The sequence below is a fragment of the Suricata suricatta genome, chromosome 2, assembly GCF_006229205.1.
Source record: "Suricata suricatta isolate VVHF042 chromosome 2, meerkat_22Aug2017_6uvM2_HiC, whole genome shotgun sequence".
In the NCBI taxonomy this organism is placed as follows: domain Eukaryota; kingdom Metazoa; phylum Chordata; class Mammalia; order Carnivora; family Herpestidae; genus Suricata; species Suricata suricatta.
The window spans coordinates 75,871,768-75,892,805 of record NC_043701.1 but is presented as its reverse complement, the minus strand read 5'-3'; the positions used below and the strand labels follow the sequence as shown (position 1 = coordinate 75,892,805).

General features: G+C 36.2%; 1 protein-coding gene across 1 annotated transcript in view; it reads right to left on the bottom strand.

Annotated features, from left to right (window-relative positions):
* Nucleotides 1-392: 392 nt before the first annotated feature.
* Nucleotides 393-21,038, bottom strand: part of ZNF804B (zinc finger protein 804B) — a 502,964-nt gene continuing 482,318 nt past the window's right edge. The window contains exons 3-4 of the mRNA XM_029928530.1: nucleotides 9,905-10,035; nucleotides 393-4,162 (exon numbers count right to left, since the gene is read on the bottom strand). Coding sequence (XP_029784390.1) covers nucleotides 493-4,162; nucleotides 9,905-10,035 — 3,801 coding nt within the window. The 3' untranslated portion in view covers nucleotides 393-492. The remainder of the gene's footprint in view (nucleotides 4,163-9,904; nucleotides 10,036-21,038) is intronic.

Sequence of the window (21,038 nt, the reverse complement as noted above, 5' to 3'; positions counted from 1 at the left end):
CATGTCATTTATTTCACTGATCTCTTAGTATTATCTGATGCATACAAACCAAATGTGCAGTTCATTCACTCCACAACCCCCTAGGACATACAATTGTTCTATTTGATTGTTCTGTAATATCAGTGATCTGCCTGCATGTTTTCTGTTACCATTTAGAACATTATGCGGGAACTCCTCCAAACAGGCCTTTTACACTTCTCCCTCTACCCTCCAGAAAGTTATTTTAAATTTGCTATTTGCTGTTATTTATGCAAGTTAAAAGATACTCTTAAAATACTCCTATTTTAATATTGGCAATTCAGTTCATATAGATATATATATTTGTGTATATATATATATATATATATATATATATATATATATATACTGGTCATATTTTGAATTGGCACCAATATTAAATCTTACAATAGTCAGACAGATCACTTTAAACATATCATTTTGTAGGTAGTGACAACTTGTTTTATTTATCTGCAAGAGGGGCTTCAACACCTATTAGTTCAGGTGCGTTGATATATTTAAGGCCTCTTTCACTCCGTTTAACTGCTGCATCTGACTGGAGCAAGAATGGTGGCAAAGATCTTGACCTTGTAACACGGGTTGGATTAAAGGATTCAAGTGGATGATAGAAGCTGTGGCTGGATTTAAGTGAGGGCCAAACAATGCGGGGATCAAGGCGGCCGAGGGCAGGGGCTGAAGCGCGATGTGAGGTGGGTGGAAGGGAGCAGTAGTGACCAAATGCAGCGGATGACCCGCCAAGAAAGTGGGGTGTGCGGGGATGATGGTCGGAGTCAGAGGTGAAAACGTAAATGGCGTAAAATGTGGCTGGGAAAGAGGATGTAGATGAGCTATGGGGAGGGGACCACCATGGGAATTCATGGAAGCAGAAACAGCAAAATGCTGCAGGAAGGTGTGGTGGATGGTGGTGATGGAGGTGCGCTGGTGAACTGGTACGGTCTGGACCGCCGAGGCTGGAGAGAAGGTGGCGGGCCCGGAGGCAGGCACAACTCGAAGATGCTTTGAGAGGAGCTGTTTCTGCACGTGCTGCTGGGCTTGTAACTGTAGGAGCTTATATTTATCTATTTCATCGGGAGAAAATGTTATTGGCTGTTGAATTAAGGGGGGAGAGCTAGATTTATGGCACACTTCTAATTCATCTTCTACTTTGTCATGCTTCTGCATAGTTCTGTCAGAGTAAGAGTTTATATTCCCCTCTACATGATTCATATGCATGCTTACATCCTGTAAGTCAGGATTTATTTGGTCCTCTTTGGTCTCTGTTGAATCAGTAACACCACTATATCTATTCGATGGAAAAGCACCAGGGAAATCATTTGGTAGTGGGTCACGGCTTTGAATAAAATGCTGGACTTCGCTAATTAAAGGTTTTACTGGTTCTTTTGTTGTTGGGTTCTTTTTCACATTTGGTGTCTGTGAATCTGCTACTACATGAGTTATATCTTCAGAAACATGGTTTTCACAATCAGGATCTACTAAAATATGGAAATTATTTGTCTGTGAACTTTTGACTTTGTCTTTCTCAATAGTTCTTTGAATTGCACTACCTTTATCAATTCTTCTTTTGCTTGTGTTCTGTGTTTTTTCAGACAAAGGCAATGTGGGTCTGTTACAGCTCAGTGGTGTGAATTGAACTGTGCATTGAATTTGTGAATGAGCCTCTGATTCATTTTCACAATTCTTTGAAGAGACCTCAAAATTAGTTGATTGTTCCTGACACCTCTTGGCTTGCACTCTTTCTAAAAGGCTTTTGGCCGTCAAAGGGGTCTTCTCTCCTTCTGTAATGGCTAACTCGGTGCTTTCTAAAGGGCTGGTAGAATAGTTTCTTAGAAGGCAGCTGATATTCCCAGAGTTAGACTGCAGGGATTTTACTTTTCCCAGGTCACAAATACGAGGGCTGTCCAAAGACTCTTGGCTTCTCTTGCTTTTATTTAAGCTATAAATTCTTTCTCTTGAGTAAGAGCTCAGTCTGCCGTGCTGAGGTCCCCGACAATTTGGGGGCTCGTCACTGTTCCCAGAATAGGAAGCTTGTGAGCTAGAATCACAGTGGGCGATCCTCCTGGATTTGGACCCTGGAAACTGCTGTTGATTTTTGCCCAGTTTATATCTTTCCCTGCAGCGACCATATCTATGTTTTGAGTATTTTTCATTCTTGAATGATTCCCACAATCTGTGGTTCCGGTCTCTCTGTATTTCAGATGGCAGGAAGGTATTCTTTGCTAACTCCTCCGATGCACAGAAGCAGCTCTGTTTCTGATGTCTTCCTTTGTGCCTTTCAACTGGGTTGTGTTCTCTTTTACAAAAGTACAGCACATTACCTCTGCCGTTGCCATTGGACTTATGAATTGAACAAGTAGCTCTCAAGCTGGCTGTGTTGCCAGGGTGTGTGTCTGAAGGGCTCGAAGATCGATTCAGAGACAACTTTGGAGAACTTGTCTTGTACGTTTGGTTTCTACATCCAGAAACCCTGCTGGTCATGCTGATGCGGTTCCTACTCACAATTACACTAAAGTCCTTCCCATGATCACTGTGACCCCTCACTGGATAAGGACTAGAATTACAGGTAAATCGATTTGCATCTTCAAAATCTGAATGAGGATCACAAGGTATCAGTTTTGGTTTTTTAGTCCTAGAGATGTAAGGATAAAAAGATAGGCCCTCATTGGTATCATTTAGAACTACCCTTTGGCAGCTTTGCCAATGGGCCCTGGAAGGTTCCTTAAGTTCATTATCACTATTATTAGTGTTTTCTACACAATTCTTTAGAGAGGGATCAAGGAAAGCAGGCACTTCAGGATTTTTCATTTCCAAATCACTTGCACTAAAATTATTTTTACTCACATTCGGCTCAGGATCACTGTAGTCCAAATTACACTTTCTCTGGAAATTTTCCCAATCTGGATTAGCTATCATCATCTTTGGTTTCAGAGATTGATCATTTTCAGGGATCAATTTCTGTTGGTCTTTGATTAAACCTGAGACTTGGCTCTCTATTGTAGTCTTCACTTCTGAGGGCTCCTTAATCAATTCTCTTTTTAAGTCCTCTGAATCATGGTCACTCTTTGTGTTCCGAGAAAGTTTAAAATCAAAATATAATGGGTTGCATCCGTAAGAGATACAGGGCTCTGTTTTTGTAAAGAGCAGGAGTTCTGTGGGCCACTGGAGAGTGGTATGGCCATCCTTACTTTGTACATGGAGAAAAGGCAATGCTTTGGACTTCATGTCATGGGGACATGCTTCTCTTACAAGCCTTGGTGCATTTTTGCTAACTCTTTCTGTTTCATCTAAAGATTTTTCTCTCTTCTCCATTCTGGAGTTGGGATTCAGATGCATGGTACTGTTTTGCTTACTTGGCTCCAGTGTTGGATACTCATCCAGACATTCAAATATCCTGGCATCACTGTGCCTATAAATGTTTGGTGAGCTGGAGGAAGCATTTGGTTGGCATGAGTGATTAATGCAGTTTTCTGAAGTGTTCTTCAATGTACTTCGAGTTTCCTTTTCTCTGCTGCAAGGAGTAAAAGCCACATCTGCAAGATGAATATTAGATTTAGAGAATGAAGCATGAATGCCAATCGAATCTTCCGGTGTTTTGTCAATAGAGTCATTTTTGTCTTGCACGATTTGAGAGCTGATGGAGAATGTATTGTGTAAAACACGTTCCAGATGGCTTGGTGTGAGGTTTATATCTTTTTCCATAGTGAGAGGTATATCCTCACTTGCAAACCTGCGGCACTTACATTTCTCTGCAGTTTGTTTTGCTTTATAGCCGGGTGACTTGTTACAATCATGTGTTTCTTCTGTGTTCTCACTGAAAACTGATGCTGAAGACTCCAATTTTAGATGTACTTTTTTGGAAAAAGAAAATGATACTCCTGTCCTGTGATTTGCATTGCTGAGGTCTGATGATGTCTGTGGTACCCGATTTCCGAATAAATGACGTCTATCCATTTGTAACTGGTGTCGATTTTGCAAGATGGACCGCTGTTTATCGGAAATGCTTCTGGGAAGATTCTTTCCTTTAAGGAGAAGAGCACTCTTCATGCACGATACCTTTCTGCCATTCTTAACTGGGAAAATCCCTTGCTGGAGTTGCTTTTCTATGGCCACCCTGGGAGCTTTGTATGCTGGTCCATTTCCAGAAACACTGTAGATACAATAAATATTTAAATGGTTAAGACATTAGATTTCAAATCTTATCTCTATGTGAACATTTCTTAGTGTTTCTATGATGAGTTATGCTACCTACAAGTACGTCTATGGGAATATCACCATTTCACTGTGTTTATGTAACTTAGTATATCTTTGTTTCATAGGGGCCATTCCTAAAATGCATCACATAAGTGTGCACTTCTGAAATTAGCAAGAAATAATAGCAGGTGGTTATCTGTGCTAGTGCTGCAAAAGAAAATAAAATAATGCATTTACATCTCAATTTATGTCTTTCAGAACCTAGTTTTTTTAAAAATGTAGATCTAGCATTCTTTCACAAAGAGTTTTTGAATCAGTGACTTCACATTAAATAAGAAATAAAATGGAATTAAAAGTCACTTCCAAAGTGTAAAAATATATATTTAATTTCCTTTTTTGTATAAGTGCTACCATTTAATAATTTTTATTGCCTTGGTTTTAAAATTCCTTCATGTTTGCTTCCCTTGGAAACAGTGTGGCCTTTTCTTTCTTCATGACTTGTCACTATTTTGACCAATGATAACAGATGCATAAAGAAGAAACACATATCTACTAGCCGTCTCGGTATCTCAGTTATTTGAAATCTTTTCTTTTGCATCTTCCCCACTCAAATAGTTTATTTCTACCTTTCCTGCACATATTTGTTTTATCTTATAACAGCTTTGGTAAAGACTATTCATTCCGCTGAGCTTAATTTGTCCTTCAATCTGAGGACTGGAAATAGCAATACACATAAAAGATGAAACTCTTTAGATTAAAATTGTCTCTTTTATGTTCTACCTTAAAGCCACTACTACAAAACAAGTCTGGCGGGGGAGGGAAGGCAACACATCATTTAACTGATCATTTGCTTTGAGATAGCTTTCTTTTGCTTTTCCTATTCTTTATCTCCATGTTTGGATATGTGTCTGCTTCTTTCTAGTTTAGATTTTTATTTTATTGTATTCACTCATTTGTTGCTTGAGTAAAGAATACTAAACATATGATGTATTTTCCCTATGTAGACCAACTTCTAATGGAGAGGTATGTTTTCTGAGCCCTTTTCTGCAAAGTTCTCTCTTGTTGCCTTCACCTATGACTTATAGGACTAATCAGCACAGAAATCTGGAATCACATTCCATTTTTCCACCAAATCTCATATATATAAAACCTTGGTTTGTGAACATAATTCATTCCAAAAACATGCTTGTAATCCAAACCAATTATATATCAAAGCGAATTTTAAGAACCATTGGCTCAGTTGCAATCATGTGACATTTGGCATCAGGTACTACTCATATTGAAAGACATTGCTTGTTTATCAAGTTAAAACTATTGGAGATGTTTCTTCGTCTTGTTGAACACTTGTAGAACAAGTTGCCTGCAATCCAAGGTTTTATTGTACTTTGTTTCATTGTCTTTATTGTACTTTGCTGTATGTTTAATATCATAGAAAAATACTTAGTCTCCTTTTATTTGTTTTTGAAAGGAATCTGTTGTGCACTTATGTGATTTGTAATTTTCTTTTTCATTTATATATACTTATAATATTTAGAACTTACGTTTTTATTATAATTACTAACCACAATATGGTTTTATTTTAGATTTTATACACACACACACACACACATATACATTATGTATATATATTGCATTTTACCAGATGAGAGTTACAGATTGATTTCTTTGGGTTAATTTTCACTAGTATTGTTGGGCACTTTCAATTCAACTTCTTTAGCTCAGTTGTGTTTTCTTCTCTGATTTCTCTGTTTATTTCTTCTTCTCTGTCTTAGCTTTTTATGCTGGAATTTATGTTAAATGTGTTGGCTCTCCTTTTAGGTCCTGTTTATCTCAGTACTTAGGTATCTTTAGTTTATGTCTCTAGTGCAGAAGGAATTTCTTGTTTTTAATTTCTGTTTTAGTGCTTCAAGTTTTATAATATCCAATCTTTCATTTACTATGCCCATATGGATTTTAATTTACAATAGTTTCAGCCACCATTCATGTTTAATAATTTCAGATTGTTCCTTCTTCATAAACTAATGGCTGTCACTTTAGAATTGTACTGTTCCCTTGAATCCTGTGGAAAATAAATTCAGAAAATTTCCAATAACTGTTTCATAGTGAAAACTTTCTTCTTACTCATCACATTAATGTCTTTCTTAAAATATTTTTTTATGTTTTTTAGAGAGGTTATTGAGGCATATTTAATATGAGGAATGGAAATGAACATGCTAATATATGTTCCAACTCTTATATTCTCTTCTTCAGTATTTCTTTCAAACATAAAGGAAAACAGAAAGCACAGAGGTTAACTGTAGTTACTGGTCTTTTGAAATGCCTGCAGTCTGTGGATAGAAGGTTAAGGAGCAGATACATCTGCAGCTCAGAATTTTGCCTCAGTGCCAGAGTTTCTTTGCCATGTTTGTAGCCACACTTTTGATTAAGTAGGAGCTATACTTCCATTAAGTTATCTTCTCGTTATCAATTAACGTAAGTTATCAATTAACGTAAGTTATCAATTAATCTAATATTACTTGCACTTAGCAGAAATTATTTCAAAAGCCTGGAGTATGGATACTAGCATTCTGCCTCTCATGATTCCATTATGACACAGATATGTTACTATTTTTATATTATCTCCATATATTTTTTCCTCAATAATATTTTTGCTTATTATTTTGGTAATGTTTTATGTGTCTACTTGCTTTGATTTATGTTAGTCTAAATATTCTTTTCTGTATGGTTGTTTTATTTGACCATTTATCTCTCTAATGTGTAAGCTTCTCCCTTTTATATTCTTTTCAATATTTTTAATAATCTTTCCTCTTATTGTGTTTGTATTATATTTCGTTCTTGTCCTTAATTCTTGTTCTTACTGTATAATCCAATCTACATTTATGATTATATTTTTTACAAGTTTTAGCACTTTATCCTCATTATTAATCTTTTATACCTCTAGGGTGTATGCTTTAAACTCTATCTCATTGCTTTCTAAACTTATCATAAATCTAGTTAATTTTTATTACTTTGGAAAATCCCAATTTTCTATCTTTGTGGTTTTCAATTCTATTATTTTAATACTAGTTTGTGCCTTTTAGCATAATTAAAGTTTAATTTTTGTAGTTGGATCCTTACTATTTTACTCTTTTCTCTAGAACTTTTTTTTTTTCTGTATTTTCTACCGAATTATTTTTTTATTGATAATAAAAAAGTGACTATAAAGTTGGCCCCTTCATACTTATTAATAGATTAATAGCTCTCCCCAAATTCTAATTCTTAACAACTACATACATGCACAATTTAATTATCTTCTGTGCAAAAGTATACATCCAAACAGGAAACAAAACATATCAAATATGTTTGATACATATTTTCTTTAAATGATATAACATTATCCATCTCTTATAGTCTCAAAATCAGGGATCTTATAATTTTTGAAATTTGGAAAAAGTCCATGTCAGTATGCACTAGATTTGGATTTATATGTAGTAGAAATTTACAAACACAATGACCCTCCAATCCCATGTAATAACTGGGCTTGCTAAAAAACTAGGTTAGGTTGAATTTCCCAAGAAATGGCCAACGTTGGCTGTTCTTTATAAGATTCATCAACAATTATCTGCCATTATTTTTTTCATCAGTCCAATTCCAACATTCTTACCACTAATAAAGTCTCCTCTCTCCTCTGTAGAATCATAGGAAAATTTTCTTGTTATCTGAACCACCTGAACAAGAAGCCTCTGTTATGAGAATCATGGACAGAGAAAGGCTGTTCAGAAGAAGTATAATACACACGATATTTTTTTCGTTTTCATTTTATTTCTTACTTTCATTTTTCAATTCAGCTGCCAAACTGAAAATATTAAATAATTCTCTTAAGTGACTTCCTTTAGGCCACTAGACTGCTTAAGCAAAGAATACAATTATCTGGAGGGCAGAGGGCAGGTAGCAGAAAATAATGTAATAATTTTCCTAGTTCCAAGTTTTGCATGTGGAAAACTAAACACCTATCGTTTCCTTAACAATATGAAAAAAAAATGGAACCTAGAGAGTGTCTATTTTATAAGTAATGTGCTTGAGTTTGTTTGTTTAGTTGATAAAATTTCAGTTCAATCTTAATTGAGTAGAATTTTTCATTTGTTTTAATTTGGAAGACACTTCATGGGTAGTGTGGCAAACTCAGAACTTTTAAACAAAAGTATCATAATCAACACCATCACTATTTCTCCCAAAGCGAAATATGGAATAAGTCAGTAGAAATGTAGAAGCATGACAACTTCTCAATAAAAAAATGTTTACTTAGGCTACTAAGAGTTTTTGTTGTGTGGCCTGAAAGGACCTATCTAAATGTTGTCTCTCTATAGTAAGGTTTGCCCCCTTCTTTATAATCTCATAATAATATAATAAATCACTCAAGAATTAACATCTTCCTCAAATTTTTTTCCCTGCACACTACCATAATTATCATTAGACTTTTCCTTCTAAGTCTTATTTTGACAAGGACAGTTTGATATCTTATTGACAATGTGTTTGAATAGCATAAGATCTTCATCATATTGGCTGGTCAAGAGCTCAGAACCAGATGTGTGTCCCATTTCTACGATTATATAGGACCTCCGAGCATGCATTTTTATATTAGCCTCACCTGTGGATACATGGCTTTCCAAACTTTATTGTTTCTTTATATCAAATTTCTCACTTATTTTTAGTAGGATTATCTTCTATGTAGTTTCTTGAGTTAATTTAATTATTCTAAGATAGTGGTACAAATGCATGAATATATGTAAGGTAAATATTGTGTTTTTACTCATAAATTGATCATTAAAATAAATATTTCCTTAGGATCAAATCTGAGGTGTAATATTTTATGGCACTCAATTATTTGAGTCATTCATTTTCAAATTTATTGCATTTTGTTTTTATTTCAACAACAGGGGTTTAAACTGTGGCACAGAGCTATAAATTTCACAATTCACTAGCTTGCTGCCAAGTGCATTAATTAGCTACATTAGGTGTTTTACATTATGATTCATATGAACACAAATCACAATCTGCAAATTTAATTGAGTTCCAGGTAACAATCTTCTCACTTTGAAGTAGTCAGCAGTTCCAAGCTTATGTAAAACAACTATGTTTCAGCTACAAGAATGTATGATTATAACACATGTTATAATTATCAATTTAAATGGCAGGGTGTGGCAAATTTAACTGCATTCATTACATCTTTTTTTCTTTTCATCCAGACAATGATAACTGTCATTTTCTAGGTTCAGGTATGTACAGGGAAATGCAAAGAGTTATTTCCTCCCCCAAAAGATCCACTGTTACTTAAGGTTTTTAAAATTAGTATAACCAAAAAACAAAATAAACTTATTACAAAACTTAAAATAATTACTAAAGAGCTATATGGACGCTTTTAAATCAGCTGGAGAGAATATGTGCTAGTGTATTAGAATCATTCTTAGATAATTTCATGAAAGAGCAAATTAAATTAACAACATTGGGAAGGAAAAAAGTCAGATACCAAAGTTACTGATTTATTAGCCTATAACTACTTAACTATTAAAACACTTGCCCTCAAACATGTCTTTTGATTAATTATAATTTGTTTCCATGTGACAGTGATTCAAATAAACTTATCTTGATATCTCCCCAAAGACCGAAGAGATTTTTTTTTAAAGAGCTCTGAACCATCGGAGGCCCCTCTAATGCTTACCGCTCAGACCGCTGCCTTAACTCGGCCAGCTGATGGAGCCGTTTAAGTGCTTTCTCTTGTTTCTTCTCATCTTTCCACGATTTGGAAGCTACGTTGCGAGCAAATTCCCGTTGCTTTAATTCCTTCAGTCTCTATGGACAAAGAAGAAAAATAGAAAGGGTACTATAAATAAGTAATATCTTTTCTATCCATAAGGGCTACTTATTAAACTTAGTCTGGGGTGCACAGGTAACTTTTTGGATAGAGAGGGGAAAGCACTTTTTCCATGGTAAAGTTACCCCAAGTTTATCCCAAGATAAAGTTAGCTGTCAAATGGCTTACTTATCCAACATGTCACGATCACTAGAGAAATGTGCTGCCAAGCTGAACCCCCGTGCTTGTTGGGACCACCGTGGCTACGTAACTGCAATAATAATATGCCTGTGAAAACGTGTGACAGATGAATGAGCCTGAAGGGAGAAGAGGTTGTGGGGGGCACTCTCCTCTTCCCCCTGCCTCAGCCTCTCACTTGCAACACATGCTGAGTCTTCTGCATGCAGACTGATACTATTAAATACACTGGGTGAAATGAACTTGTTTAATTTAAGAACATCTGTTATTGGGAAAGATTCAGTTCAAAGCTCTAAATGGGATTTTTAACTCATGTTTTTCCTGATGGAGATATTTATCCAATGCAGATTTCTATATTGTATCCAAGAGGATAAAAATGGGTCAGGGATTTAAACTCAGAGAAGATGCTTGCTTGGCTTTGCTTGATTTAAATTAACCTACCACTTCTTTTAATTAATCTTTTCTTTAAAACAATTGGCTTACATGCAAATTGGATGTTACTCATTACCTGTTTGGATTTCTACCTGAAAATTTGTCACTAAGCATGCCTAACGATATTGAACAAATTGAGAAACAGCCACAATCAAATGACATCTTGAAGATTGGCACTTAATTCTGAATTGAGAATATATTTGAAGATTAGTCTCTCTTAACCTGTACAAAATTATTTTAAACTGCCTGAAATCTATATCCATTTAATTTGTTTTCATTTTTGAAATCGAGTCTAGAAGATATTTCCCAGGAATCACAAAAACCACATACCTATCAAATGAGGTTATAATGCTGTACTAGACTACTGCTCGCCCATAAAGTGAGGGCCCAAACCTTTAATGGTCATTAGCTTTGTTCCTGAAAGGAAACAGACTTATGTGAGAGAGTGGCCAGATAACCACATCTGGGGTAAGTATCTGAAGGAGGAGGCAAGACCAACCTTTCAAAGAGAAAATATTCTAAGCACAATGAACAAGAGTTTCACAGAACTAGAAACAGCCACAGGGGGAATACTGGAGTCAATCTGAATTCAGTTTTTGACAAACGCTTCAGAGGCTTATAGAAAAAAAGGAAATTTAAGAAATAAAATTATGGCCTATGTGTTAAAATAAAAAAAAAGGATCAACAGCTCTCTAGAGCTGATAAATAGCAATGTCTAAGCTTAAGGGAGAGCCATGGTCAGAAGACAGACAGAAGCTTTTAAAATCTTGATTCCTGCTTCTCCTCCTACTCACACTTCTTCAGCCCCCATATACATAATAATCTAGTCTTTGAAGTGGAAGCTTGGCCTGTGAGCAAAGACCTTTTGGAAAACGTTCTACACAATTTAAGAGCCCACATAAAATGAAGTTCAACTGTGACAAAGAGAGAAGATGGCTACTTAAGTAAAGGGCAGAGAGACTTTTATTTTTACTCTCAGTTATTGCTGAACATAAAATACTCTATATTATATTATTATATTATATTATATATGTATATATTTTTCATTTTTTAATGTTTATTCATTTCTTGAGGGAGAGAAAGATGGAGTGTGATTTGGGGAAGGGCAGAGAGAGAGGGAGACACAGAATCTTAAGCAGTCTCTAGGCTCTGAGCTGTCAGCACAGAGCCTGATGAGGGGCTCAAACTCACAATCCATGAGATAATGACCTGAGCCGAAGTCGGACCCTTAGCCAACTGTGCCACTTAAATGCCCCCAAACATTCTATATTTTATTTAATATTTGATGACTAGTATGTAAAACCTGAATAGCCTAGAGGAGGAAATTTATTCACTTACTCACAACTGACACTTGACTCTCATTACTGGAATTTTCTTTTAAACTTCCAGGCATAACTCTGTTTCTCTCATTAGCCTTCCAGGTTCCAGGACTGGACCTTTATCTCTGAGTTATAGAAATGACTGAGAATTCTGTCTTATTCACCAACAACAAATATTGTCAACTACTACATAAAGTGGATATAGAGTTGTCAAATCAATAATTTTCCCTTCAGGGGAGACAGACAAGTGAATAGGTATTTTTATAAGGTAGTGTTGAGTTTCTCAATAGGGGTGTACACAAGATGTTTTGGAAGGTAGATGGGGGTGGGCACAGATTTGTCGTGTTAAGGAAGTCAGCAAAGTTGACATGTGTCTAAGGAACACAGAAAACTAGAGGAGATTTGCTTAATGGCATCTAGCCATAGATTTGGCTTAGCAAATGCTGAGTGCACAAGGCTGCACAGAGGGGAAAAAAAGAGATCCACAGAGGGACCCCCTCAAATTTTCGGCATACTGAATTGCACCACATGTATGTGAAAAAAGATATTCAAGCCAGGAAAAGGGCCACTTGAAAGAATTAATGGCAGCAATGCCTGGCACTCTTATAGGGTCAGGAATAGTGCCTGTTCTCACCAACAAAACTGAAAAAACTCACAGGACACTGAGTAGAGAATTCATGAAAATCTTCCTTCAGCAGAGAATTATTTGTTGTGGATTCACTACTTTGGATTTGCCTAACAAATCATAAAAGCATGAACTACAAATATAAACCTGACCTTACCTACATTTCAGAACCAAATTTAAAGAAATTTATAGAAATGCAAAAATATTCAAGGAAAAGTTAATAACACCTGACATCCAATCAAAGATTATCAGCATACAAAGATTATCAAGAAAGTACAACCTAAAATGAGAAAAATAATCAATCAAGACCAATAGAGAACTGACACAGAGGCTAGAATTGGCAGAAAAGTACATTGAGACAATTATCACTGTACCCTCTGTGCTCAAAAAGTACATAAGAGATGGCTACCAGCTGGACAATTGTGCAGTTAGAGTCTCTGAAGAACGAGGACTATTTGAAAATATAATAGGTAAAAATTTTCCAAATTTCCTGAAAACTAAAAACCCACAGATTCCCCAACATCTCAAGCGCAAGAAACATGAAGAAAACTCTACTAAAGCTTATTATTACCACATTTTAAAATCAGTCAAAAAAGTGGAATTTTAAAATATTTTTTAAATATTTTAATTATTTTTGAGGGAGAGTGGGGGAGGGGCAGAGAGAGAGGGAGACACAGAATCAGAAGCAGGCTCCAGGCTCTGAGCTGTCAGCACAGAGCTGGATCTGGGCTGGAACTCAGGAACCTTGAGATCATAACCTGAGCCAAAGTCAGGTGCTTAACCAATTGAGCCACTCAGGCACCCCAAAAGAGTGGAATTTTTAAAAGCATCTAAAGAATAGTGACATATTCCTGTACAGAACAAAAAGTGAAATGGCAAAAGAATTCTTCTTGGAAACAATACAAGTGAGAATACAGGGGAGCAATACATTTAAATTTCTGGAAGAAAATTAAAAAACTTCTCAAAATAAAAGTTTATACTTAGTGAAAATATCTTCTTAAGTAAAAGGTGGAATAAAGATATTTTAAGACATGAAAAACTGAAAGAATACCTCAGCACACCCACAGGATAAGAAATGTTCAAGAATACCACTGGGCAGAAGGAAAATAATACCAGATAGAAATGTGTGTATGCACAAAAGAACAAACCCCAGAAACAGTAACTACAGGATAAATAAGACACATTTCTTAGTGTTAAATGTATTCAGATCATTGAAGCGAAAACAATAGCTATGTTTGGGGTGATTTATAACAAATTTATAAATAAAATGTTTGACAACAATAGCAAAAAATCTGAGACAGGAATAATACGTTGAAAGGTCTGATTCAATACTGAAATGGTAGAATAACAGTTGAAGGCAGCTTGTGATAAGAAGTGGACAGTATACCCTTATGGCAACCATAAGTCTAATAAAACTTATGGTTTTTAGTGTTTTAGCTTATAGAATAACAAGGAATATAAAAGGAAATCATTACATTTACTCAATCCAAAAGAAGCTAGAAAAAGTAAAACAGGAAGGTAAGATAGATGGGACAGTTATGAAACAAATAGCAAGGTGACACCTAAAATCTAAATATATCATTCATCAAATTAAATGTAAATGGTTAAAAAAAAAAACACTGGAATTGAAAGTTAAAGAGTATCAGGTTGGATTAAAAAGTGAGCTCCAGGGGCCCTTGAGTGGCTCAGTCTGTTGAGCTTCCAACTTCAGCTCAGGTCAGGATCTCATTGTTCGTGAGTTCAAGCCAAGCATTGGGCTCTATGCTGACAGCTCAGAGCCTGGAGCCTGCTTCAGATTCTGTTTCTGTCTGTCTGTCTGTCTGTCTCTCTTTATCCCTTGCTTGTGCTCTCACTCAGAAATGAATAAACATTAAAAAAGTGACCTCCAATTATATGTTGATTACAAAAACAAACTTTAAAATACAACTACAATGGTTTAAAAGAATATAAAAAGATTTACCAAGTTAACACCAGTGAAATAAAGCTGGAGGACTCTATCACTATAAAACAAAAAGATTTTAGAGCAGATATATTACTAGGAATAAAAAAGGGGTGTTTCATAATGATATGGGATAAATAAATCAAAATGATAAAATAAGCCTAAATGTTTCTATGCCTAATAATAAATCTTCAAAATACACACAGCAAAAATGGATAAAACTGCAAGGAGAAAAAGTTAAATCCACAATTATAATGGGAGTTTTTAATGACCCCCCCCACCAAACAACAAAATGCTAATCAAAAATACACTGAGGTGACCAGGCCTCATATAAAAGACCCTTCCAACAACTGATTTGTCTAATGAAAAGAGAACTGAACAGATAAGGAAATCTTCCCAAAAATCTATGGGTCAAATTTTTCCAACTTCATGTATTAGCTTGGGTTTTCCCAAGTTTCTACTTCTCATGTCTACTATTTAAACAATGCATGTGCTATATTGTCAGTAATGTTACTCAGTTTAAACAGAAGACAAATCAGTCAGAAAAAGAGTCTATAGTAGATCAGTTCTTATTGAGAACAACACAAGACAAACATATTTCAGAAAAAAAATTGTTATCTCACGCAATTACTAAGAACTGTAGAAAGCTCAGTAATGGTTACTGACTTGGGGTGAACAGATCAAGAGCAGATGATGTTGAACCTCACAGGGATGGGAGGTAAGAAAGAGAGTTGGGGGAAATTAAATGAAATGTCTGCTTTCCGGGGGTGTTGGATGGTACACAACACAGTGTAGGGAGGGGTTAAGAGAAGGATTCCAAAATCAGTCAGACCTGAGTTTGTGTACTGTCTCTGTCACTTCTAGATTTGAGTCTCTAAGGTTACTCAATCTTCCTGAACTTCAGTTTACACATTTGTAAACTGGAAGACTATTACTATTTATCATGCAGAGTTCCTGGAATTAATATTTGAGTTGAGAAAAGTAAAACACTGAACACAGCACCTGATACATAGCAAATGCTGAGTCTGAACTACTATCACTATTAGAGGAAAGTACTGGTCCGATTTTATGGAACTGTGGGGAACAGTGTCAATAAAGAGCCCTTGATTTACCTGACAATGGGGAGCCATTAAGAACACTTGATTGATATTCTTAACAAAAAGGAGTGTTTGAGTAATTCTCATCTGCATTTTACAAAACTGGTAGGTATAATCTTTCCTAAAGGGGAGGACAGAAATGGAAGGAGGCTGGGTACGTCCTTCACCCTTGTCTTGAACAATTTATAATGTTTTATTGGAATGTATATTTTCTGTAAGTCCAAGATCATATGTTACTCCCGAAGAAAACTATAAATTTTGGATTCAAGTATGATTTGTTGGCAGATTCCTCTTTGATAAAGCTTATTTAAAGTCTTCGATTAGGGACTTATTTATCCAAAATGAATCTCAGGCAGGAAAGAGAGTAAAATGTTTCCTAGAGGCAAATGGGGACGTCTAGTTCATGTCCTTGTTATTTTGCAAAGGAACATAAAAGAGAGATTGCGGAGCAGATCGTCTTCCTGGTCCTGAAGAGAGGCTACCTGTCATGGTCCTTGCCCAGATCAAAAGCACTTTAATAGAGGACAGGTGTAGGGGTCAAGCTAAAGGAAATAAAGCAGTTCTCACATATCTTCTTCAGTTTCACAAGGTGTTTCATTCACTCTCAACAATAAGTACCATGAGGCTTATGGAAATTTATTTGCTAAAACACATTTCTGAAATATTTGGAATTTAATTTTCTTCTTAGCTTCATTTTAAAAGCCCAAACTAAGCAATTTTTATTTCCCTACCTGCCAACACGAATGCTTGGCACACGCATTGTAAGTGGAGTTCAGCCGTGAATAAATAAATGAAGAGGCAAATTGATCAGGTCAGTGAGTCTCTATGTGCTCGGAATGGTAAAATCCCCAATATCATTGCGTACCGGTCAGATACACACGTGAGCATCTGCTCACTCGGGTACCGCTCTCCGTTCACCTTCACCGGAGCAGAACAGCACATGGGAAACACATTTACTCAAGCGTATCTACTTTTCCCCTCTCTTAAATAGAAGAATTACTTTCATTCCTGCACTTTCATCCATAGATCCCAGGGTACCTGGCTGGCATTAATGTTTTTCTTCACAGAGGAGCAAGACCCCAATACAAAAGGTCAAAATTATTAACCTCCTTTTAGAGGCAAAGAAACAAACATAGGAGGTTAAATGGCATGATCCACACCAAAGCAGACACCAAGAAAAGAATTGTGACTTGAAAACACAATGTCTGATCTTCATAAAAGTAAGGAAAAGTCAGAAAAGTTTATGTAAAATTCAAGATATTTATAATAGCTTCATTTTGTGAAATTAAAAGTCTATCCAGTTCTGAGATATTGTTCGTTGTTTGTAAATGTTTTTGCCAAAATGATTTGGGAGACATTTATAAATTAACAATAATCTTAAGTGGTAGAGGGCATAATTTGAACAATAATATGATCAATATATAATCATTAAATTATATAAAAATTCTTTATTAATTTTCAGAAGAATTCTAGATGCTGAAGTGGGACTTTCTGCTTTTTACACATAATTTTTTTTATGTGATCTGGTAGTCATAACAAACACAGAGAGTGAAAAACTAAAATATTTTAAGGTCTCCCACCTTCGAAGATATAGTTTGGGCCACTCACCAGGAGGGGTTCCCTGCTATCTTCTGGAATTAATGGATCTGCACATATTCCCTCTGCTAGTATTTACTCCTCCAAGGACCAACAGAGCCACAAGCAAGCCAAAAACAGGTGAGAAGAAATGAACCTGGAGCCTCTAGAATGCCTCCACCCATTTCTTTTCAAATGCTAGGTTAATACTTTACAACAGCAACCGGAGGATTCTTCAGATCCCTGCTAAAATAGGAGTTGCTGGCGTCTCAAACTAATTGCTGACGGTTACCCACTGTGCTTTGACAATCATTTCTGGACTCTAGCTGGCTAAGCTCAATGTTCAGAGAGACACAGTCAGGTGTGAAGATGCCATTGTTTAAGCGTGAGTTTGGGGATGTTTCTAGATTCTAAAATTATCTGACGGGTGCCTGGGTGGCTCAGTCGGTTGAGTGTCCAGCTTCGGCTCAGGTCATGATCTCGTGGTTCATGGGTTTGAGCCCCGTGTTGGGCTCTGTGCCGACAGATAACTTGGAGCCTGAAGCCTGTCTTTGGATTCTGTGTCTCCCCTCTCTCTGACCCTCCCCTGCTCAAGCTCTCTCTCAAACATAAATAAAACATTAAAAATAAATAAATAAATAAAATAAATAAAATTATCTGAAAATGTGGTTACTATAAAAGATGTTTCTTTATAACCCAAAATAGCCTGAGGTCCCTCTGTGGCTGAAGGAGGGGAATATACTCAGGTGTGTAGGGTAAGTGCTGGTGGCAGGCCACAATGCCACCCCCTTCCAGGACCCAGAATCCCCTGAGAAGTCCTCAAACAGCAAAATCGATACTTCTGGTATTTTCAGTTCTTCTGATTAGTTCCTTCCACCCTCTAGCTATTACAGTGAGGATCCAAGTCAGCTGTGACACCAGACATGCACCTTTTTCTGAGTTCTTCATTGTAAGGTTTACTAATTTTCTGTACCATGGCATAAAAATTTTAGTACTTAGCCCATATTGTATCAGGCAAGAATATAGCCAAGAAGATAATGACATCCATATCTCTAGTATCTATTGTGACATGAGCAGCGTTATAAAAGAAGTGCTTTGGTGATGAGTAAATGGAAGTTGCTTTTCAGACTGGTATAGTAGTAAAAGTCAAGGAGCTTTTTAACCCCCTCCCTTCTTCATGTTCACAGCATGATAAGAACACACATACCATATGAGAATAGCATTAATTCTAATATGCACACAGTAAGTGTCTGCAGAAAGTATGTCCAGGCTTGGAGAAATTCATTAATTACAGTTATGACTTGTGTAAACATTTGATTAGACTAATGCATAGTTAATAAGATTGCAGAAGAATAATTTTGCATCCCCTCACAGTCCACACTATAGTAAATAAATTCAATATAAGAAACACAAGAATGTAGACCAAGAAAATCCAGACACCTTTCCTCATGCAACAAGATTTCAAAACTGTAACTATTTCCTTAGAGAAAAAGTAGAGTATCAGAATGCTTCATACATTTTTTATAGTCTAGGATGCAAATGACTTATAATTTATCTTTAAAAAGTGTTATTTGTGCCCAAAAATATTCAAGTAAATTTTACAAATCTCTATCTTTTAGAAACACTTCCAAGTGTCAAAAAATAAAGGTAGAATGGGTGTCAAAGGCTTTATGAGTTAAAGTATCAAATGTGTTTAGGATAATTTGCTGTGTGAGATTCATTTCTATCTCTGGCATTCCTAGTCATGTATGGACTGGAACAAGTCTTTTAAGAGAATATTTTATTTGTTTATTTTTAAAGATCATGAGAATTAATCACATTCTTTGTGCTAAACAGTTAAGTGGCCGACTTCAGCTCAGGTCATGATCTCACAGTTCATGGGTTTGAGCCCCACTTTGGGCTCAGTGCTGACAGCTCAGAGCCTGGAGCCTGCTTCTGATTCTGTGTCTCCCTCTGTCCCTGATCCTCCCCTGCTCACGCTCTATGTCTCTCTCTTTCAAAAATAAGTAAACATTTAAAAAATTTTTTTTAAGTTTTAGGAAATAAATGATATGCACTGAGCCCAAAGAGTCTAAAAAGGTAATCTTAAGAGCATTCCGTGGCAAACATCTGCCTTCCCAGAAGACTGTGGCTGCTGTCGTGATCCCATTGTTATTTAGCCGTTCCTAAGCAAAACCTGACCTGATGCACTGTGACCCAGCTACCATGCTGCTGCTTTAAGAGCAACTCCTATTTCAGCATCTTGTACAACCTACCATTATATGGATTTTTAAAAGCTCTTTCAATTTCTACTTCATCCTCCCACTCATTCCTATCCTAGTTGAGGGTCAGTAACACTGCTGAGAACACTGCAGGCAGAATTATTTAATCTGAACATACCTGCAAATGAATACTGCCTTAGGACAGGAAAAGTGTTTTCAAGATTTCTTCAATTTCCTAACGAAATGCTACTTTGAAATAGAGCTGTCTTTGAGAAGAAGCTTTTAAAATAGAGACAGAAACAGAAATGAGACACTAATGAAATTAAACTCTGATGTAAAATTGAATTTTGGATCACGTTACTCTTACACAATAAATAGAGATGATATTTTAAAGCTAGAGTATTCAGTTGGGCGGTGTGTGTTAGACACTGGCTGCAGTGACTTAGTCTAATGAGGTTACTTTTACCCTAATCCAAGAATCTATACTCAGGTGTATACCGCAGTACTTGCAACCTTCTCTAGAACGGCTAGAGCCCAATTTCCTTTAAGCTTTTAGTTTCCTCCAACTTAAACACGTGGCTTTATCATCCTGCCTGCAATATAACTGACAAATATCAAGTATCAAAACTGCATTCCAGGTAGGAAGAAAGAAGAGCTAAGGGCAAAAGCTGATTCTGTACTTTTTAAAAATTCCTATAAACCACAGCTTTTGGAAGCTGCACGAGTAGATTTCAGTTGCATATCATTTGCTAGAAGGATGTCACATGCTATTAGCATTTAAGTAAGGAGTATGGTGAATCCAGGTTTTTAGCTAGGCATATGGCCACCCCTCAAATAAATCCACGTTTTTGTTAGTAGGAGAGAGGGTGGAAGGACACTGAATAGGTAAACACAGCGTCCCTTGTACTAAATTTGCTAAGTGTTGAGAAAAGAACGGCCACAGATTAGTGTTCATCCAAGTGCACCGCGTCTTTCTGATAGAAAATTCCTCTCTACAAGCTCTAAGCCACAGGGCTGTAAAACAGGATATGCAGAAGTTTCCAGATATTTTACTCTACATCCTCATGAAAGCCTAAATTTAAAGTAATTAATTGCCTTAAAAGATTTGAGATTGATTTACTACTTTAGTGTATTGGGTTAGAAGTAGATAGAGGTCAGCTAACAAGGGCCCACGAGTCAAACCTGGCTGTCCGCCTATTTCTAGAAATAAAGTAATAATGAAATACAGCCTTGTCCCTTTGTTTATATCTCATCTCTGGCTAATCCCAAGCTAAAATGGCAGAGCTAAGCTTTTGCAACAGAGACACAGGACTTAGAAAGTCAAAAATATTAACTAGCTGACCCTTTCCAGAAAGTGTGCCAACCTCAGCAAGAGAAACAACCCTGTTCCTGTTAGTTCAAAATGAGGGAAGTGGTTAATTCCATATTTACACACCACATGGGATATTCTCATAGAGAGAAATAATGAGATTCAGGGAAAACAGTAAAGCAGATAGTAGTGGGAGAAAGACATAATGGTATTCGGAGGAAAATATCAGTTTTAATTAATGGACAATAATACATTTATAACTGTGAATGCAAAACTACCAGTGCTTACTGAATAACTTAGAGTGTTC